Source organism: Pyxicephalus adspersus, chromosome Z (assembly GCF_032062135.1).
Source record: "Pyxicephalus adspersus chromosome Z, UCB_Pads_2.0, whole genome shotgun sequence".
In the NCBI taxonomy this organism is placed as follows: domain Eukaryota; kingdom Metazoa; phylum Chordata; class Amphibia; order Anura; family Pyxicephalidae; genus Pyxicephalus; species Pyxicephalus adspersus.
The window spans coordinates 16020709-16043858 of NC_092871.1; the positions used below are offsets into that span (position 1 = coordinate 16020709).

General features: G+C 40.0%; 1 protein-coding gene across 2 annotated transcripts in view; it reads right to left on the reverse strand.

Moving 5' to 3' along the window:
* Positions 1-490, reverse strand: part of BICRA (BRD4 interacting chromatin remodeling complex associated protein) — a 20952-nt gene extending 20462 nt beyond the window's left edge. For both annotated transcript variants that reach the window (XM_072430126.1, XM_072430125.1), the window contains exon 1: positions 446-490. In XM_072430126.1, the coding sequence (XP_072286227.1) occupies positions 446-486 (41 nt within the window). In that variant the 5' untranslated portion in view covers positions 487-490. The remainder of the gene's footprint in view (positions 1-445) is intronic.
* Positions 491-23150: the final 22660 nt, after the last annotated feature.

Below are 23150 nucleotides of genomic sequence, written 5' to 3' on the forward strand. Positions count from 1 at the left end.
AAAAAAAAAAAAAAGATCGCTAACTAGAACATAGACCGGACATGAGCAGATTACACTCAGGCAAGGAGACTTAGTAGTTGGTATCCTAAAACAAATCCAAGACTTCAGAGGTTACTGCGACTTCCTAATATGCATATTTATAACTAGTTAAATAATCAAAGTACTAATGTCACAGAAGCATCATATTTAACTCTAACAAACATTTTTAAAAAAGTCGGTATCTGTGGGAACTTTGACACCCATGACGACCCCCACACACACCCTTGAAGAAATGTGTTGGCAATTAATGCAATGGTATAGATATTTTTTGGAGTTGAGTATAAAGTAGTGAGCAACAATTAAGGGCAAAAAATTACAGCAAGATATAAGCATTTGATGTGATTACCGATTAGTTAATTAGGCCTGAACAAAAACATTTACCATTTCTAGAAACTGCTCTACTTACCAAATTACATCTAGCAAACATCGGCCATCTTCATCGTCCATGTCAACTGTAATAGAAAAAGAAAAAAAAGGACAAAATGTCACAACATATGCAAAGGCCATGAGGTACAATTCAACAAAAACACAACTTCACACATCAATTTCAATAGACTCCCTTAACACACCTTATTTAAGCACACAAATGTATATTGGGTCTAAAAGATGGAGACATCAGGGCTTAAGAGTTCTATAAATGTATATATATAAGTTCCTAGGCAAGTTTAAAAGGAAGAAGAGCTGCGCTTCGGCATCTTCCAAAGAGTTTTCCAAAACTCTTGCATGAAGCAATTTGGGTGGTTTTTACAAGGAGCGCAGTGCCCTCCGAGGACACTTCATCGCTGCACTGAAACAGCCGGTCTTTTTAACCTTAGGGTTTTCAGCACAAAGTCTGAACAAAGTCTTACTACATCATAAGGGTATAAAAAGAAAGAATATTCCTAAACTATTTCACTGTAACTATTCAGATATACCAGCAGAATGAAGGAGCAAAGAACCCAGGAATCTGGTTGCTACACATGTGCTACTCTGGCATGAATTCTGTTTGTCTGTTACCCATAGTTATTCTCCATACAGAGCTGGCATCGAAGGTTAAAAAGAAGCAAGATCTGACTGACTGCAATGGGCAACAGAACCATGTTTGCCCTAAGATGTGAGAACCTCATGCATCAGCGACATTATTTAACTGATAGGCATTCAAAATGTCTGCCTCTAGGAATATATTCTGAACAATACAAATAACTAAGAAATAAACCTTTAAAAAGAAGTCATTTTGGAAACGTATCACGTGAGCAGCCAACGGTGACATCACAGACCAGCTAATGGCCAGGAACTCAAGAGGTGAAAGGTGATTTTGTTCTGGAAGAAGAGAGATTTGGGCGGCAGCCAGGCCTGGGCAGTGGCCAAGAAGGTATCAGTTACCAGCCCGGAAGAGAGAGCTCTGCTGTGCAATGAGCACCATTGCTGTACTGCCGAATTACAGCGCAACCAACAAAGGGGGGAGCTTGTACAGGAAGACCGCTGGCAAGCAGCTGAGACAATGGAATGAGGGGGCGCTATATACTGTGCAAACAGCATGCTATGCAAGCTTTAGAACGCACACACCTACACTATATAGGGAACTCTACTACAAGCATGTACCTACAGTATGCAGTGTTCTTCCTAGCTCCTTTAATCTGGGTGTACCACCCGGCACTTTTCGGCAACCACCCGGCTGTTTTTCGGTGGTTACTGATGAGTTGGGTCTCAACACCCATCTATAATTTCATCCATACCGGCTTAAAAAAAATTCTGGGTTGAACACCGGTATATAGGGAACTCTACATAGGTATATAGGGAATTTACAAACTACAGTATCTCATAACAATTGTACATTTGTAGTAGAAATAAAAAAAAAAAAAAACAAAATAAATTATTGCAGATTGGGAGCTTCCCCTTAACAATGGAGGCCTGAATATTCAATATAAAAATGAAGGGAACTGGTATTTCCTGCCCTTATATTGCACAGCACAGGGGGTAACACTTGGATAATATCAGGTAAGATCTCCATACCATTAAGGGAGATGTATGGGCCATATAGGAAGCAGTCTGGTGCCTGGTGGACATATCCTAGCAGAAATATTTGATTATATTTTATATGATTTATATGATTTTATATGATTGAGTGCACAGACTGGTGTATCCTGCACAGTACAAAACCTTGTAATGTTAATAGTGAAGATTACCGCAAAGGGTAAAGTCCAATATTCCAAGAAATGGTGTATATCGCACAATACAAAGCACAGCACATGGTTGTAAAAAAGTAGTGTACATTGCATTTTTCAGGGAAGTATGGAAGTCACTATACAACACAGAATAAAAGTACTATAAACATTGCTGTATATGCCTAATGTACAGACTAGTATATTTACCACAGCACAGGGTTTAGTATTATATAACACAAGACCCCATAATAAATTGACTGCTGTATTTTGCACAATGCAAGGCTGACTGATGTATACTGCACAGTGCATGGCCTTGTATTACACAAAATGATAAATATAACCATACAGCTCAGACTGGTGAAATATATTCAATGTAAGACTCCCATATCGTACTGACTGATACTGCACAGTGCATGGTCCCATATTACACAAAATGATAAATATAATTGCACAGTGCAGACTGGTGAATATAAATCCATGCAAGATTCCATATTGTACAGATTTATAAAAACTGCACAATGCAAAGCCCAGAATAACAAAGATTAATGGATGCTGCAAATTGCAGGGAAATGGAATACCAAAAGGGTAAAACTATAAACATCTCCAGACCTGATTCTGCCTAAAGTGGAGAGGACTGGGGCCTAGTGCTGTATTGCCCTTATATTGCACAGGCTTGTGAACACAATGCACCTGATATTATTCTGAACAGCTTACGATGTGCAGTGACGGGTATTGAGGACTTGTTTATATTGCAAGGCCTGGTATAGTATGATTGCATTGCAGCGCAGCTTAAACCCACATGCCTAGGGCACAGAGATGGTTACACAGTCAGAGTCAGCTCTCAGAAACAAACAGAAAACACATCCCCCCCTCCTCCTCTTTGAAGAACCCAGACACAGATTCTTTCCCCTCACAAAGCAGCCCTGCAAGCTGCAAACTATCAGAGAGAAGAAAAGGAGGGGTAAATCCCATTGCATCCCAGAGAGGACAGCCCTTCCCTCCACCAGAACCACAGCTCGGCTCCACTGCCTCCTACTCAGTACAGGCTAATGGACCGGAACCACAGACAGAACAGGGGAATCAAGAGGAAGGATTCCCTCCCGTGTCATCACACTCGCGATGTCAAGCCAATGAGCAAACAACATACCAAAACCAAGTATATCCGATTATGCATTGAAGATTATTACCGGGAGTCACAGTGATCCAAAGCAAAGAAAAGATCCATTGTATTGGGGCTGATCTTTTCAAGAAAGGATACACTTACACATTCATCAGTTAACCTGGGTGATCCAGCAAACCTGGTTATATGCTAGTTGTTTTCAATCCTGGACCAAATCCATGCCAGGTTTGCTGGATCACCCAGGTTCACTGATGAAAGTATATCCTCTTCAGCCTTGGAGAGCTTTAATAAATCAGGCCCATTGTGTCGATGGATAACCAAGCACAGACTGATGATCGGGCCCTTATCCCAGGTCACACAAAGACCTGCTGCCAATTTTGCACTTGACCAACCATTACAATTGGTATTGGATTATAACAGAAGTCACAAAACACTGTAAACGCACATAGACATGCATGTTATTCTTCCTTTCCTCATTTGCCTCACATAGAAAGTGTTTGGAATTTCATGTAGATCAATACAAGTACAGTCCTTAATACTTGAGTACTTGTGTACGTTTGATCCATAAATACCAACACTTATCATCTATCCATATCTGACCCGAAACCAACGTTTGAATCCAGAACTGATTTTGTTTATCAGATCAAAGGTGAACATTGTCCTGTGTTTGCAATGCCTTCCATAGCTCAGATCATCCATTTTTAAATTTTACCTCTACATGTGTCTTTAAAATATTCACCAAGTGCGCGCATGTTCCTCTATAGGTCTTTACCCGACAAAGTTTGCACCTGAGTGGGTTTTGTGCTTTGACATAAAGTCTTATTCTTCATTTAGTAAAGTTTATATAACTCTATGTCCTAAAAAGTGTCTGACAGCAGTAGGATCAGGCCTGTCATTCCAAAAGTGATTCTGCATCCCAATATCTACAGGTAGACCCCAAATTAAGGACATCTGACATACGGACAACTCCTAGATACAAACGGAGCTTCCCGGTTCGCTCGTGTGCAGTACGGAGGCTTGATGGGGGGAGGGGGTGGTTCGCATGACTTGCAGAAGAAATCTTTTGCTAAACACAGCTTAGGTTGTGGGTGATCCAATGATCTTAGCTGATGTGTAACATCTTGTAACTCTTTAATGACCAAGACAAACACTGCAGTAACTGACACCACACTGCCTAATAATATGTTGAGACAAACATCTGTCCTAATTGCATTTATTAAAATAATGTACCTGTTCCGACTTACATACAAAATCAACTTAAAAACAAACCTACAGTCCCTATCTTGTATGCAACCCGGGAACTACCTGTATAGGGGCAGGCAGCTGTAAGAAAAAGCTTGCATTCGACAAACAACTTTCTTATGTAAAACAGAACACATTAAACTGGTCAGTTGATAACTTCCTTCTATTTACGGTGCAAATTATTCCAGTAGTAGATACATAAGCACATAAATTAATGGGATGGATAAATCTGGTGGTATAATGCCAGCAATCAATAGGAGTCTGTACATCAAACAAATGCCAATTAACTGGATCACTCAGATTTGACTGTACATATGTAAAACCTGTCAAAACTCCATCATCCATGAAGCGGATCACATATGCTGCTGAGGCCAGGACTGCTTACTGAAATGTGCACAGGTGAGACTGCTATACCCCGTGACTATGAAGCACAGCAGAAGCTGGACATCCTGCTCTTCAACCTAACCTGTTTTTCAATAGCATTGCACAAAAACAGTTATGTATACAAACATAGTTATGTATCCGAACATAGTTATGTATCCGAACAAGGCTTGTGAGCAGCCAAGCACAAGTCCAGGTCTGAAATTTCCATATATTGTAAGAGGACAATTCCTGCTCTCCCATGTGTTTATAAAACTTCCCCAAGCCTTTTTTCCTGCCTTTGACCCACATTCACATACAATAAAAATCCAATACAATGTGTGCCAAAAACCTATAGAGCTTTTAAAAGCACTTGGATAACACTTTTCAGTAGTTTTGCTTCCAGAAGAAATTATTGTGTAAATGTTAATATCCTTCCCTCTAACTTCTTAAGGAAATTTATGATCATGTAAAAAAAATAAATCATATAATTGCACGAATAGCTAAACAGCGGTGTGAACAATTTTTTTAAAAAGCCATTTTTTATTTACAAACACTTGTCCTTGTGGTTGTTTTGATGGTTGTTCATAGAACCAACTTGAGGTATCAATGTAACCATTGTTATCAGGACTAATGTTGGGGGCAAAAAAATCTAACATTTCTAAAAGTCATCAGAACAGAAGTACAGTGGTGCCAATATAATGTACAAGGTAGGAAAGTGCAGAGAAGTTTGGTGAGAGTTGTATGATTCTTTGGGTCATATTAGGAGTTGTACAGGTATGTGGGTGAGAACATGCCTGATGCCTGGAAGTGCTTTATTATATAAACGGTGACCTATATATGCAATGTTCATGTATTTTGCACATCTTAGATGCATCTAGCCATGAAAACATTATCTGCAGTCCAACAGCTTTACAAAATGATTACCCTCATGAAAGAGGTATATTATTATATTATTATTATTATCATTAATGATAATAATCAGGATTTATATAGCACCAACATATTACGCAGCCCTGTTTATTAAATAGGGGTTGCAAAAGACAGACAGATACAGACAGTGATGCAGAAGGAGAGGACCCTGCCCCAAAGAGCTTACAATCTAGGAAGCTCACAATATCAACTTTTCTATACAGTAGCAGATTTCCAATATCAGCTCAGCCATTGGAAAGAAAACTGAAATCACCCAAACATTACCCAAGTTGACTTTAATGCATCTTTCTAAAATATCCACTCTCTACCCCCACTAACGTGAGCTCCTGAGGTGCAGCAAACACAGAATAATCTCTTATACCGAGTTGTATTGATTTGACAGATTATTGGGCATTCAAGTCGTTAAAAATATGAAATTCATGAAGACGGGTTATAATCTACTTGGTATAGAAGGCAGCATGATAATCTCTTCTTTTCTCCGTTGTGGAGACAGATTCCTGCTGTGCCTCTCACAACCCGACTGACCTAATAAAACAGACTGATAAACAGCTACAAGGCAGGCCGATCCTGGGGATAGCTGGCAAGCAGGAAAAGCTCCATAAGCAGAGCCCGTTTTATATAGCTACCTGAAACAACCCCTTAAAGAACTGAATGGCTTAGCAAGCCTGACTGACCTGAAAAATACTATGGATAAACCTTTCATCAAATCAGGTACCAAAACAAACTAGTCCCAGACAATCCCAGGGGGGCACAAGCAATCCAGCCAATGAATATTAGGAAAGGGGTTTATAAAAAGAAAAAAAAAAAAGCGATGCCTCAAACTTTACTTAAAGGCAACTTTTAAAAGTTAAAAATAAAACTTTACCAGAAAGAAGAAGCAGATGTGGAAAGTCCTTAACACACAGCTGGTATTTCATAACTTCAGGACTGGCTCTTGGCGTGAGTATACAAGAATATTAAAACAGCCTTAGCCAAACTTTTTACATTGGAGGAACCCGTGAACTTCATTTAAGCAATCAGGGAACCCTTAATATTAACAACTACATAAAAAGCTCATAGTACATTAGCAAGGTGGTATAAATGATCCTTATATTGATGGTAAGTGAAAGGAGTGTACTCTATAGCTCAAGACACCATGTTACTTATTAGAGCAAGGCAGAAACTGGAAAAAGATCCAAATAAACCAATAAAGGAACTATAGAACAGAGATTGGACAAACGCTGACTTTGAATGATAAAACAATGATCAGCTTTGTTATTTGATACAATATACAATAGTAATAATGATTGGGGGGTCATTTTGCAGCAAGGCCCAATAGTATGCAATGCAAGGTGTAATGCACCAGAAGAACAAATGCCACCATCTCAGAATGTAGTTCTGTTGCAATGTGATGCAGGACATATAAATGGAGACAAGCAAGGTTAACAATTTAAAATGATTGTGATGGCAATGGAGCATACTACAATCAATTATAAAGTCCATTGTGTTACATTATTTTTTACCCCAACACAAGTAGGTGTAAAAATGGAAGAATACGATTTAAAACCTGTGGCTGGCAAACTTTTTCAACCTTTTTACCATGAAGTAGATCATGTTGTGATTACTATATCAGCAGCTCATAGTACATTAGAGTGAGGTCAGTAGAAAGAATGTTTCTTACGCTGATGGCCAGTGGGAAGGTACAAAATATTTATCGCTCTTCCAATTACCTACTATAGACTTCCTCACTCATAACCTCATCACACGCACGACTCCCAAGACTTTTCTAGAGCTGCCCCAACTCTCTGGAATGGTCTTCCTCATCCTATTCACCTTGCTCCTACTTTCTGTTCACTTAAAACTCATCTTTTCAAACTCACCTACCAGTCTTCTACCCCTCACTACTTCCCACCACTCCATCTCTCCTCCTATTGTGTGATACTTCCCCCACCTCATAGATTGTAAGCTCTTCAGGACAGGATCCTCTCCTTCTCTAGTGTCACTGTCTGTATCTGTCTGTCATTTGCAACCCCCATTTATTGTACAGCGCTGCATAATATGCTGGATCTATAAAAATCCTGTTTAATAATAATCATCCGTGTCCAGGGATTTATAGGCACCTTGTGACCTTAGCAGCAATCTCACAACACAAAACTAATTGAGGCTGAAGCTCTGCCAAAGCACTGTAAAAAAGTTGCTGTATCTGCCTGCAGGGGATTCAGGAAAACATGCAGTTATGTTTCTGGACATTAGCAGTTCATCGATTATATCAATGGCACGGAGATGTGCTGTGCAACTAACTTAGTACGTACAGCAATTTTAGTCATGAGAAAATTATCTATGGTTTCAATTCCCTCTAATAAAAATATAAGTGTTTTAACCACTCCAACCTAATATAAACAATGACTTCTTATTTTTTTTTCTGAACCTTGATAAAATACATATGATGTCTTTCAAGTTCAACCTCTCACACCTTCAACAACTTTGGTCCAGAGGAATACAAAACAGCTCCTCCACCCCCTCTCTGACATTTAATGCTGGTTCTGGAACAAGGGGGGCTTTGGCAAATATCTCTAGGCCTGTTCATGCAAATAAGCTCTTTTTGAAGAATTAGAAACCCCAAAAGTAGGAATAGGCTCAGCAATATGTTTTAAGCTGGGAGGGTAGAAGCTGTAAGCGGGTGGCAGCCCCTGTGTTTTGTGACCCAACTAAGTAACCAACCAAAAAACAGCCGGGTGGTTGCTGAAAAGTGCCGGGTGGTGCGCCCAGATAAAAGGGACTCGGGAGAACACTGAAGCTAAAAATACCATACGTCCATGAATATTCGAGAACATGGATGACAAGGTACTTTGCAATTGATTACTGCTAAGCAAGCAGTCACAGGCGGTATTTTCAAAGCAAAGAGACCTGTCCCCAGAAAACACGGAAGTTGCCTGCGTGTTTATTTCTGATTTAATCCCTAGAACACATATCTCAGACACCTCATTACCTCCAGCACTTGAGTGTGTTTATTACACATTGGTGAGTCACTATCTTGCATCTCGGTATACGGCAACCTCGCTGCTGGCATGCACTCAGTCTCGGTCACATGACTGAAATATGGAGCAGCAAGGAACAGGTTAACATTGGATTGTCTGCAATTTGCTGCAGGCAGCCCTGAAACAGTTAATCAGTAGGGAGGGGGTGTGAAGTTCACAAGAGGAATGCTGCCTGGCTTGGTACATAGTTAGTGAGGCTGCATTCCCTAACATTCAGCAGAAGCCCTGGGAACTGAACAGAACAGATCTGTCTTCTGGCCCTAGGTCCAGTTCTTAAGGTGCCCTCAGACCCAGGAAAAAGTCTTACTAGATATATTGCAGGAAGAATAGCGAGGATTAATGTCCCAGGCCTGCTCAGGGACACCCCCCTTCGACAATATAATTGAGAACCAATCTTTGGCAGACAGCCTATCTTTCCTCTGTAGGAACCTTTACTATTTTTTACCACACAGACTTGGATCCCTTCAACATTGGTATTTTTAATTCCCATTTTGATTCCAAACTGCGTGGCAGGCCGTTACCCTGTCACATCTACACAAGGCGCAGTTGTCACTTTCCAAAACAATCATGTGACATTGGATTCCTTTCACATAGCAAAATTTACTTGGGTAGAGCCAAAAGTTGAAGCATTTCCAACTGCTACACAAATGTAGGTGACTGTTCAAAGTTCAACTGAGCTTTCAGTTTTGAACACCTCTAGCCAATATAAGGCCGTGTAGTTTGTTTTCTTTTTTAAAGCAGCCACAGCCTGAGAAAAAAAAAAAGCTTATTCCCTGTCAGCAGCTGTTGCTCTTTGTGGGGAAACAGTGGCTCCCCAGCAGAGGTCCCTGTGGAATTGGGACAGTAGCTCTGCAATTGGCAATACTCAGACTCCCTGCTATTTGAAAAAGGCTGGCTCGGACTTGGTAACATACCTCTGCAGAGAGAGTACTGTTTACCCCCCAGAGAGCAAGGGTGCTATTTTGCAGCATGCTGCCAGGAAAAAGGCTTTTCTATTCAGGCAGTAGCTGCTTCAAGCAAAAAATTAAATCTTCCTAAGATCAATTTTTTATTTTCATGCATTTGGAATGTGCTTAGAATTCTATCAGACAGCACAGGCTCGCTGGATATGTTGCATATCCCGGCTGCTCCTGCAAGTCCCGGGACTAAATAAACTCCCATGCGCAAGTTAAGTCAATCAAGGTGGCTGAAGATCAGAATGAGGAGGAGAAGGTGGTAGTGTCCACAACAGAACGGGGGACAGGTAAGTATATACTAGCTTTGGTTACAATTTAATTCTACTTCTCTTTAATCTGAGTTATATGTTGATGTAAAACCTGAATCATGGCCATGCAGGGCAAAGTACCAATTTCTGAAGATAAGTCAGTCAGCGATCGCGGAAGGAACATTGTTAGAAATTGGCTGATCTATTGTCTACACCATGGGCTAGGGCCACATTATTATTATTATTACTACTACTACACAGTATTTATATATCGCCAATGTATTACGCAGAGCTGCACAAAGTCCATAGCCATGTCACAATCTAATGTCCCTGCCATAGTCATATGTCATTACCACCGTCTAAGGTCAAATTTGAAGGGAAGCCAATTAACCTAACTGCATGTTTTTAGAATGTGAGAGGAAACCCATGCAAACATGTTATCAGAGATGCTATACAAGAGATCTACAGTCATGCGACAGACATTACGGTGAAAGCAATTAAAATCCTCTCTCCAAGATTTCAATGGCAATTGAAGATTTGTTGCTTAACAATAACTCATTAGGAGATTCTAGGATGATGAGAGTTTAATTTCATGAGAATAATACCCTAACAAACTTGTGCATAAAAAGGTTTTGCACTAGAACTATTTTTTTTTTTGGAAAAAGAAAACCTTGAAGATAAAATAAACCATAGACTTGCTTACACATGAGCAGACAATTTTTTTTTTTTTATGCACACAATATAGTGTTTTTTTATGTTTATCACTTTCATATTGCACAATCCTCTTTACACAAACAGTGTCCTGGCACACCAAGAAAAATGCTGCACACATTATGGGAAAAGAGAAGAGCAGACCTATCTAGGAGGGAGGGTTTCCGGGAGCCAGTGCTAATGTCCTTTAACCTCTGACATATTATGCTCTCTATTCCAGAGACAGACAAAGATCACAAAACAAGCACCACACGCCCAGCTAACAGCCTGCCATCTACCCCAGCTGTTACACTGCTCTCCATAAAGAGTACACAAACTAATAAGAGTCCAATAAGTGCAGACAACTCCACCTGTTTTGTCTGTGTACATGTGCAAAGATCAGATCAAAGCTTGTTCACAGAAGACATGGTAAGCAATAACAACTGAAAACGTTCTATTTGTCCATCCTGATGACAGCATATGGGGATGACTAGCAAAAGCATCCAATTGTACACTGAAATGTGAAAGAATCAAGGGAAGATATTGTTCATAGAAGATTTTCCTGTTCATGTGCGCTACTGAAAATAAAAAATGTGTTGTTCCCCCACATGAGCCAAGGAGAAGATGTACATCCATCATATGAGCTGTTAATAAACCACGATGTCCTCCATGTATAGTTACCTTAAAGAACCCCTTTTAATTAATGCAAATCAAAAAACAACTGGATCAGTCAGTCACAAAATTTGCAGAGGATCTGCTCAAGTGTACTAGGCCTATGATCCATGCTGTTTCTATACTTTTGCCTCTCGCTAAACAATTCTGACAATTACACCTAAAGAAACCTACTGCCCCTACAAATCCTTCCACAGTTCTTGTCCCACTTACCTTTCTGACCTGATAGAAAAATACTCCCCTAGTCGCTCCTCCAATGACCTACTAATGACTTCCTCACTCATAACCTCATCACACGCACGGCTCCATGACTTTTCTAGAGCTGCCCCAACTCTCTGGAATGGTCTTCCCCGTCCTATTCAACTTGCTCCTACTTTCTGCTCATTTAAAAGAACACTCAAAACCCATCTTTTTAAACTTGCCTAGCCGTCTTCTTTTGTCTCCTAAACCCTCACTACATATCTTCCCTTCTATTGTGATAATTCCCTCACCTCTTACCATTGTAAGCTCTTGAGGGCAGGGTCCTCTCCTCCTCCTGTGTCTGTCATTTGAAACCCCTACCTAATGTACAGCTTTACGTAAATTATGTTGGAGCTATATAAATCCAGGTTAATATTAATGAGAATATTTTGTTGGTCTATAGATCAAAAACCTTGACAATTGGTCACATGCTAAAATCTGAACTTTGTTCTTCCTCTTCAGAGATCACACAACTAAACCTGCAGCAAGTAGTAGAAATACTGGAAGTATCATGCAGCAGCATTTTCTCCAGGAAAGTTATTATAGCCCTGCTGATACATTTTATTGATTCATCCCAGCAAGCCTTGTAACATAGCTTCATGTTAGAGCCAGGGCAAAACGGGCAGAGAGGCTGTGGTATGGTTACAGCCCTGAAGCCCGGAAACCTTGCCTTCTCAAGCTCCAGAATTTGCGGGACTCCAAGAGAACATGCTGGCCTGAAACTTCGATCCTGGCTTATTGGACAGAATTAACCAAATCAGCAGTGACACCAAGGATCTACAAAGACCAAACTCGTATACAAGTACTTTAAAAAAATTGAACTCCAGGCATTCATAAAATCTTTTCTGCCACAAACGAGACACCAAATCCCAATACATGAAGCATGACTGCAATGCAGAAGAAAGTCTTGCATGCCACAAGTATTAGGAACACGACCTATAAAATACAATAGATTTTTGCTCGTCTGCACAATGCGCTGATGCTGGAAAACATGGCTACATTCCTGGTATGAACAAGATCTGGTATGGCTTACCCTAAATGTCATATTGTTGGTGCTTACAAGACCAGCTTGCAACTCCCCTGCTGCTGTAGAGCTAAAACTTGTATGCCCTGCCGGCATCTAGAAGGTGTATGTACCTTGCGTAAAAATCACTTTTTATGGGTGTTAAATTCCCAGCATGCATTGGCAGCAAACTTGGACAAGCACCAAGGGTTTGGATGTTAAGAACTAAATATCCCAGCAGGCTCTGACAATGTAATGTCCCCCGGAGCTGCAGCTAAGCCAATCTCTAAAAAAAAAAAAAACAGCACAGCAGCACAGGACTCCCTAACATACAGACAGAGATGACAAGGAAGATAACGGATTATGTTGTGTTATTAGCATTAATCAGCACTTCCTGAGACAGTAATAACAGGGTTGCTATCGGCAGACTCTGTGCGGTGACTGTTTTTACGAGAAAATGAAATCATCTCTATTTACAATGAGTGAAAGCCCTGTGAACAGGGCCAGTGCAGCTTTTATTTCCGGGTGATTGGCGAACGCCATGGCCCTTGGTGAGGGTTCAGAGTGGCAAACTTGGCAAGGGTTATAACCTACAGACTCTGGCTGATATGAAATATCCTTGGCGTAATAAAAGGTCATGCAACTCTACAAAGGGATCGGAGTGCAATTAGAAGACAGCATTTTTCTGCTCATACAAATACGATACAGATGGGACACACAGCAGCCGGAGGAAGCCTAACATCACTGCCAGACACCAATACCGGCACAGATTACACAGCAATCAGAGGAGAAATTACATACAGTACAATGATGTGACTAGAAATACCAGACAAAACAGAGAATAAATGCGCTCAATAGATACCTTACAACTAGCACAGAGCATGCAAGGAGTAGAAAGAACCAGCACAGGGCATGCACGGAGAGCCAGAAAATTGCAGAACCAGAACCAAGATCACATGGCATGAACTGCAAAAACAATACAGAGAATGTACAACTGGTATACAGCATGCATAGAGCTGCTAAAAGAAGCACAAAACATGCATGTAGTGTTTGGAAACTTTACAACTAAAACAACAAAAAATAAAAACATAATAATAATCCTTGGAAGCATAACAATGTAAATTGTGTCCCAATTTAATCATTGGAGTTCTGACAGTCTGATAGCAACACTCAAGTGTCCATGAAATTCAATTTTCCAGTAGCCTTTTGGATAAAGTAAGCTTTTAATATTTTGCATAGCTCCTCAAATATAAAGCAAGGACTACAGGCAACAGGAACATCAAAAGGTGACATAATTTTACACCAAAACTAATAAAACTGTAGTCATATTTAGATATCCTCTGACTTTGTCCACTGTATATACTGACTGCCTTCACAGATGTGCCAGACCTACGGTATTGCATAGATTTTTCAGAGGTCAGGTCATATAGAAACATGAGGTCTAATTATTACTGAACTCCAGGCACACAACATGTATATGAACACTTACACTTGCCAGGACTTGTAATTCTATTCAGCTAGTTTTGCGATCCAAACAACTCTGCCAGGTCCTAGAACTTTCTCTAGAATACTTCGCAAGTGAGCGCGCTGTATTGTGTCCCATGTGCAAAGTACAGAAACTAAAATAATTTTGGATCATTTTAATTAAAAAAAAAAAACAGAAGTGGTTATTTATAATAAAATAAAATCTGTAGCATACAAATTACCATATAATATAGGGTGCACACATGAAACTGGTGTCAGAGCATTTACGGCACTACTCGCCTGTATTGCTTTAGGCTCCCTGCAGCTCATTTTTTCACTCTTGTGACCTAGTATGATATCTCTAGGTTAGAGTGGCCATCTTAAAGTTTGTTAAGATACAGGGTTCTTCTTCCTCGTGTCATGTAGAAGAAAATTCAGTAAGCAGCAAGACAGGAGGATGAAGCACAAAGCCATGGAAATGATACTGCAAAAGCAGGAGTTGCTTGCATTGCAGATCCTCAGAAACATCTTTCTCTCCAGCAAGAGAATAGCGAGCAGCATAATATTGCTTAGGCAAATAACCTTTATTCACATTATGCCGCAAATCTCTCTCTCTCTTTTTTTTTTTTTAAATAGTATAGATCTACTTTAAGGAGACGGTGTCACTTTGCCTGTTCGGGGCAGACAAAGCTTTCTGCTCGGCCACTAACCCGACCTAACAAGGTAAACTCAAATCCACACTCTCTTGCGGCCTCCCCACTGCACCATGGATAAGCTCTGATGTCCGATAGTAGAGCAAAGCTTACCCAGGTTGATGATGCCATTGCCCACTTTGAACCCAGCCATAAGCTGTTTTACTATAAAGCCCAGCTCCATTACGTTTCCACAGCAGTAGGGAGGTAACATAGCGAGGATTGGTCAGGTTTTTAAATTTCTGAGTAAGTGGTGCACTTATGTACAGTCACTAGAACTTACCTCATCTTTCTTTTATTTATCAGTTAAAAAATCCTAACTTTAGATACATGGGGAAGAAAAAAAACACTTCTCCTATACATCATAGTTTTCATTTTGAACCATACCAAAAAAAAAAATGATGTATGATGTAACCGGCACAGACAAAACATTTTGCAGGAAGTCATGAATTGTAATGCTCGTCTTACACTGCAAGAGGTTAATGAGAAAAGTTTGGATTGCATCATGGTAGCAGTGATTTGTTTTCCTAGTTTAAACTACGGCGTGTTGAGGAAAGACCACCCAAAAATTCTAAACTTTACAAATTCACACATGCCTAATACTAAGCCCGGAGGGGGTGCATAAAAATAACTTAATACCCTTATTAACTAAATACCCTGTTTGGGTGATGCCCTGTTGCAAAACTTCAAATAAATTTCTGTTTGCATGCAAGTCTTGCAACAGGGCACGCTGACCGTACTTATTATGTACGTCAAAAAGTTTTCCAATGCTATTGTGGCAACTCTGCGTACACAGTAAAGCGTGTTAGTACAATACAGAAAGTAAACCTTCATTAGGGCTAAACAAAAAGAGTTACTTCCTGAGACAAAAATAACAGCCATTAACTTCCTGGTTATGATCTGCTGACCTGCAGAACTTTCAGGCAACATTTCAGAAGAGCTTTCATTCTAATAATATTACTACACAGTATTTATATAGCACAGACATATTACTCAGCGCTGTACAAAGTCCATAGTCATGTCACTAGCTGTCCCTTAAAGGAGCTCACAATCTAATGTCCCTACCAGTCATATGTCATTACAACGAAGGTCAGTTTTTTTTTTTGGGGGGGAGGCCAATTAACTGCATGTTTTTGGAATGTAGGAGGAAATTGGAGTGCCTGGAGGAAACACGAAAAAACACGGGGAGAACATGCAAACTGCATGCAAATAGTGCCCTGGATGAGATTTGAACCTGGTACCCAGCGCTGCAAAGGCCAAAGTGCTAACCACTGAAATGACTTTTACAAGTCCTCGAATCAGAGAATGACCTGCACAGGTCTGTTTCAGCACATATCCACCTAAGACAGACTTAAACCAAGTGATAACTCCATGCTCATCCACAGTACCATCCACCATACCACAAACCATTCATTACAACCATGCAGGTAAAGCACCAGTGACTGCTGCCAGGCTAACAAGAGACTGATAAAAGATTGCTCTTCAAGACTGTGGCCAAGAAACTCTTACCAAGCTTCAATTTACCTGAAACACAAGGCAAACCTTATTTGACTGAATTGATATAGGAAATAGTTCTCAGTGTTGTCAGTGCTTCAGTTTAATATTGGGCTACCAGGCCTATGATAGGATAGGCAACCCAAAGGATCTCTCATAAAAGGCAACAATACTATTGATGTGAGGATTTCCCAGATTGGAAACCTTGTAACCAATTCATAAAAACATGTAAAATGGTATTCAGTGAGGTATGATGGCAAACATACTGAAAATAGATTTAGGGTTTACATACACTTAAGCAAATGTACGCCATCATTTGAAATATACACCTAGTAATACCAATAGGATAACCTACTGAAATATAGAAACAATAGCTTATGTTTGCACTATATCCTCCATCTACAATGAGATCCAACAGTGCACGTGCCTTGACGTGTTTCCATAAACAAATTAAGAAAAATACAAGTGGGTGTTCATATACATACAGCAGTGAAATGTATTCCACAGAGAGAAGGGTTGTCATTTAAAGATAACTAGCTTGCTAGGCCCTGCAAGACTCAATGCAGAAATTCATAAATGCATACACGAGACAACTAAACCTTAAGTCCTTAACATGGACAATGGGAAATGAAGAGTTATGAACCTCGTCTAAACAGAATCAGTTTGTGTACAGTACTTCAAACCACATGCAGACTGTACACTAACACAAGTGAAATTACATCTCTCAGTTTATACCAGACACGGCATGAACTCATCATCATTCATCTTCATGCTGTCAGTCTGGTGTGGAGGAAATACCATATCACATGGCAAGGCACAGCATTAAAGGGAGCTGTGACGTTACCCCTCTATAAAAGTTATTGTCTGCACATCTTTGTAAAAAACCAAGATATCATGCAGACTGCCATTTACAAACTCTTTGGTCCTTGGTATTGGCGCTATATAAATCCTGTTTATTAATAATTATAATAATAATAAAATATATATATTAAAACCATCATTACAATTCAGACCTTGCAGGAAATACCTAATATTATTTTAGAACAAGATTATTATTATTATTATTATTATACTAGGAAAGATTAAGTTCTCTGCACTTGTTTTCCCTCGCATAAGGAGAACTTCCACAGACACTATTAATATGATGTTAGGTCATTATTACCACTTTTAGCCCAGCATTATTCTGGCTTACCATTTCTTCCTAATATTTTACATCACAGTAAATTTTCTAGATTATAGCAAAATATTACTAGAGACATGGACAAATCTGTGATATTCTAAAATACATTCATTGCAAGGTCTCATCTGAGAGCAACTTTCACTACACAGTAGTCATTACCTTATCCCAGGGCTACACTAATTCCACAGGACAAAGACGACTAATGATGGCAGCTAGCATTAGACTTGTCCTGTTGCTTTTAGGGACAGTACATGATTTCTGGCTCCAAATATTGCTTACATGTTCCTTAACTGGACTGACAGGCTCCTAAATTCTAATGACTTTTAGCACCCTTGCTTCACATATCTCTGGTAGGATCTCATTCTTGTAAACTCCTCTATACTACATCTACAGATACCAATAGTACATTCTACACTTTTAGTAAAAGTTAATTATTGTTCAGAAACAAGATCTCCAAGAGCCTCTTCCTGTCTTTTGCCTTTGACAGAAGTAGTAGAACACATTGGGTCCGATTTATGAAAGCTTTCCAAGACTGGAAAACAAAGACTGATGAACCTGGCTGATCCAGCAAACCTGAATTAGTTGTCAAGTGTTTCCAATCTTGTACCAGTTCCATTCCAGGATTGCTGAATTAGCCAGGTTCTCCCACGATAGTCTATCTAGCGTGAGGGATAACTGAACAGGATATATACCTTACATAGGCTCTCAAGTACAAATTTTATTGTACTGAGATTATAGTGTAAGGTGAGCATTACAGGAATTGTACTAGCATGTGATCACAATGCGTACTACAATTGCAGAGGGACTTTTACTCCCTACACAATGGTGTCACTCAGATGCTATCAGACTGAATTGGTTCATGTTCCCAGCACAGAAACAAAAGATTTGTATTTCCTAGTCTGATAAACAGGCATTCCCGAGCCTCCCTACAGATGTGCAGATTTCTTGCTTCTCCCTGGCTGATCTGTCTTGCCTACTCACTTCAGCTCAGCATGTTTCAATAGCAATTGCTGTTCAAGTGACATATGCACATAGGGGAGAGATCCATTTCTCAAATTCATTTTCAATTAAGAGACATGCAGCATGTTAAAACTCACTTGCCCGATTGTTTTTATGTCTGGGAATGGGGACTGCGATTCAGGCTGAATACATTAGTAAGATGCTTTGGTAGTTGGCACCAATGCCTTGCAGCTCTGGGTTTGGTTAGGAGGACACATTGGGGGCTGGTTTACTAAGTAAAGGTTGTTTGCTTTGCACGGTGAATGGTAGTAAATAAGGTGTTTACTCTGAAAAGCTTATTCTGTAGCAGAGAAAGAAAACAGAGGTTTTGCTAGCAAACGATTGATGTATTAAAGTGAAAAGTTGTACCTTATTTACTAAACTCAGTGAACAGTCACTTTGCTATGTTAAGACACTTTAGTACAGCAACCCCTGAATGTCTCTAGATGTTTTTCATGCATTTTCCAATAAATTAAAACATACTGATAGGTTGCCCAAGGCTATGTACACACGTGCAATAATTGTCGTTGGAAAGGATCGTGAAAGATTAGACTGCACGATGCACGAATGAGTGCTGTACATACATGGCTGTTCTGCTCTATGGAGAGGGGGAGAGAGTGGCACCCCGCTGTGCTCGCTCTCCCTTCACTTGCATTACTATCGTTTGTTGTCCATGGATCCCCCAGGACAGTCTTTCGGATGATGGACGACGAGCGCTGTACACATGTAAGATTCTCGTCCGATATCAGCACGGATTATCGGACGAGAACAATTGCATGTGTGTACCTAGCCTAACTTCTGTATGCAACAGGAACATTGGATGGCACACCTTGCATACTACTAGTTGCGTACTACTAGTTGTATAAATGAGCAACATACATAGCAATTCACAAAAATGTCTGTCCGTGGAAGACTTTAAAGAGAACCTGTACTGCAAGACAAGTGATGAAAATGCTAGTTATCTGGCCATCTAAATTAAAGCGCCCCCTTACTGTAAGTGCTCTGTATCTGAAAAACTACTAAAAGGCAGAGACAGTCAGGAAACTAGAACTTCCTAGAGGTCTTAGGATTCTGTTGTTTCTTAACTTGAATTGTTGTATTTTGGTCCTTGGAATTATTTGTTATGATAAATAAAACTAGTTGTTTATTTAGGATTAAATATAATATTGATAGTTCAGGCAAAGCCATGCAAGTTCTAGGGTGGCCTGCAATGTGTGGAGCAACACTGATCGCATATTGGCCTCTTTTCACCCAAACCAATTTCACATCCTGCTGTCAACACAGAAGTGTGAAGGTGATGTTCTTTGATCTTTAAATAACAGCAACATTAAAGGTATTCTGTACTTACAGAAATATGGAGGCTTTCCTACAGAAATTGATTTTAAAAAGGCTAAAGAATCACTGGATTCTGAGTCAGTGATATGAAACAATTATGTCGATCTGGAAGTTAAAGTGGGGTTAGAACTTTCAACCTGCAATGGTCATTGGCCTACAAAGTACTGAAGCCTTGCAGGGGTTGGGTGTATGCAATGTATACAGTGCAGGAGTCAGAGGTGTCTATAATCCAACACCTAGCACCCCCAATTATCCATTCCACCATCACAGTAGTACCCTAATGCATACACACTTCCCATTCTAACTGCCCCACAAAGTCTAAGCTTGCGCCAAGATGGGGACAGATGCTTCTGGGTCCTGGTGGAGTGGCATGGGCCCTGTCTAAATTAAATTTCTCCATGTCTGGAAAGAACAAATGTAACCCCCCCGGAAACAACATATCAAGAAGAAATATGTTAGAAGAGAAAGTATCCCATTTCCTAACAAACCTATAACTGTATTACCCATGGCAAAGCAACACGTTTTCAACTGCCACCCTCGTCCCATCCCTACTGCATATAAACAGTTGTTTATCATTTGGAGCCCTTGTACCTCCATGTATGTCAGGACCATTTAGTACCCATTTATTGCACATCTACATCTATTTTTCAAATGTTGGCTGAATATATGGAATTCAGGAATCATTCAGGTATTTACAAGAGGTGATAAAACCATTTTCTACTAGAACATAGTTTAGTATAAATTGGCTTAACTGGCATTGTAAACTAAACGGTGCTTACCATCAAGCATGCCCCTTGGCTTCCCACAATGCAGTCCCAGTTCCTTTGAATAGGCTGCTGATGCATTCATGTTGCACAGTAGGATAGTGGGGGGATGGGTAAATGACTTGGACATTGACTGGATTTGTGCAGTGCAAACAATTTTGGGCTGTTAACACTTGCGGTGAAGAGTTTGTGGTCCCTCCTATCACACACTTTTCCCAGTTTAGGCTTTATGTTCTTGCAAATTAGTCCTGATTTGTGTAATTGTTCTGCCTTTGTGACTCAAGGTATGGAAGCCAGAGGTTGGTATGGCAGCCAATACACTTGCAGCTAGATTTATCAGCCAAAAACATACACTCATCATACACCCATTAGTCACTTATTGATGTCCAGTAAGTGAACCAAACATCCCAACACCTTGAAGAGTCACACCAAGTATTCACCACATTTAACAGAACATGGCAATATGGGGGCTTATTAAAAAATTAAGGGTAAATAATTAGATAGATGCTATGTGCACAATCCACACAATGCTTTCCCTGTTATCTTTGTTATATTTAAAAAGATAGAATACTGGGATGTACCTAGCAGGTTTTCAGTATTACACAGGTAGAATCCTTCTTTAAATATATTGTGTGGTGAAAACTGTTGCGGATAATAGCAACAAGATTCTTCATAAAATGATACCAGTGTATAAAGGAGAATTTTTTTCTTTCATCACCAACTAAAAATTTGCTTTTAGTCTTGAATTTGAGCTGTGTGCGCATTTAATGTAGCCCCCCGGTTATGCTGCTTATATTTACATACCAACCAGAAGAAGCCTGGTGCAAGCTGCAACACTGTCTGGACCGATGTTAAACTAAGGGTTTGCTCTCTGCTTCCAAGTGACAAACCCTGGGCCTAGTAACTGGCAGCTCAGGCCTCCACGGCTGTATTACAAAAAGATGGAAAAGACTCACAAATACCCTCTCTTCCATACTTATAAAAAATTGTTCTTTGCTCCATGTAGACGAAAGGAGCAGCATTTGCATGAAAGTAAACCTACAAAGTACAGAACAGGTTCAAGTAACTACCCATAAAAGCTGAATTCACCAAGCTATAAAACGGTATTTTTGCTTGTTATATTCAGCTTCAATTGACTCTTCCTGCAGAAGATAACAATCGGGATAACAAATACAGATCATTGTGTCCCAGTAAACTAAGGCTGCGTACACACGTGCAATAATTGTTGTGAAAATCCTTTCCAAAGTCAAAAGACTGAAAGATGAATGAATGAGCGCTGTACATACTGCACCGTTCTGCTCTATGGAGAGAGGAGAACGACAAAGTGGCACCCCGCTATGCTCTCTCCCCTTTCATTTTGAAGGTTGGTAGATCCGCCAGGATGAGTTCATGAACAATGAGTGCTGTACATACACCAGATTCTCAGCCCTAAAGCGATTATCGGACGAAAATGATCGGACCTGTGTATGTAGCCTAAGGCATCCCTCCAAGATGAATTCACAGTAGAGTCTCCTCCATATTGGACAGAGTTCTATAGTTTGTACTGTAAAGGTAAGTCATTACACACATGCATTACAGGAAGCAGCAGAGAGATTTCTGAGACGAGTAAGACACCAGGAATGTCACCTATGTACAGAGCTTGTGACATGTTTATGTGACAAGTACATACACAGCACCAAACTGATTCCACATCTCACAACAAACACAGACCAGATTCTCTGATGCAAGGCTTAAAAGGCTGATAAAAGGGACCGCTAGGCAGTCTCTGGCCGAGATCCAAGCCCTGCCCCGGCACCCGCTGTACCAAATATATTGGGCCATATGGCTCAAAACACACGGGAGCAGAGACAAGTGGTATACTGATGCATAATATAATAGAGTCATTTGCATGGCATCACTGCACTAATATAAACAGGTAACTACAAAGTCAGGGCTCACCAGGGCTCAACCTCACAACGGTTTTCAATGAATGTTTGTGCGCTAGAACATAACAACCACAAGTGATGCCGTCGTGTACAGGCCTTTATGATAGCCAAACATAGCAAGATTTTGATTGGTGAATCAAAGCAGCTTTAACAGTATTCATGTAGGAAGCAAACATACCTAACCAAGCAAGCCTCCTATTACAGAAATACTGGAATATATTTTGTGGCGAATGAAATATTGGATGTGGCCAAACTAAATTAAAATGTGGAGGGAATAAGTGAGCTAAAGTACCCAGTCAATGTAGAGGAATCTAGTGCAGTGTTCTCCCCAGCCCCTTTTAGCTGGGTGCACCACCTAGCTCTTTTTATGGGTGGTTACTGATTAGTAGGGTAATAAAAAAGTTTTTATTGGTATTTGGAACAAATACTGCTTTTAATAACTGTGTCTACCCTATGCATCCCTTCTTAAGTTTTCTTTACAACATTTAATTTGTAAATGGCATTGCTAATGGAAGGAATCCAAGAAAACTCACACATGACAAATTCAAACAGGACTTATTTACTTTTAAACTAAATATGGTCATGTGCTCTTGTGCTAGTTTGTTTTTTTTTTTTTTTACGCATTTGTGACTT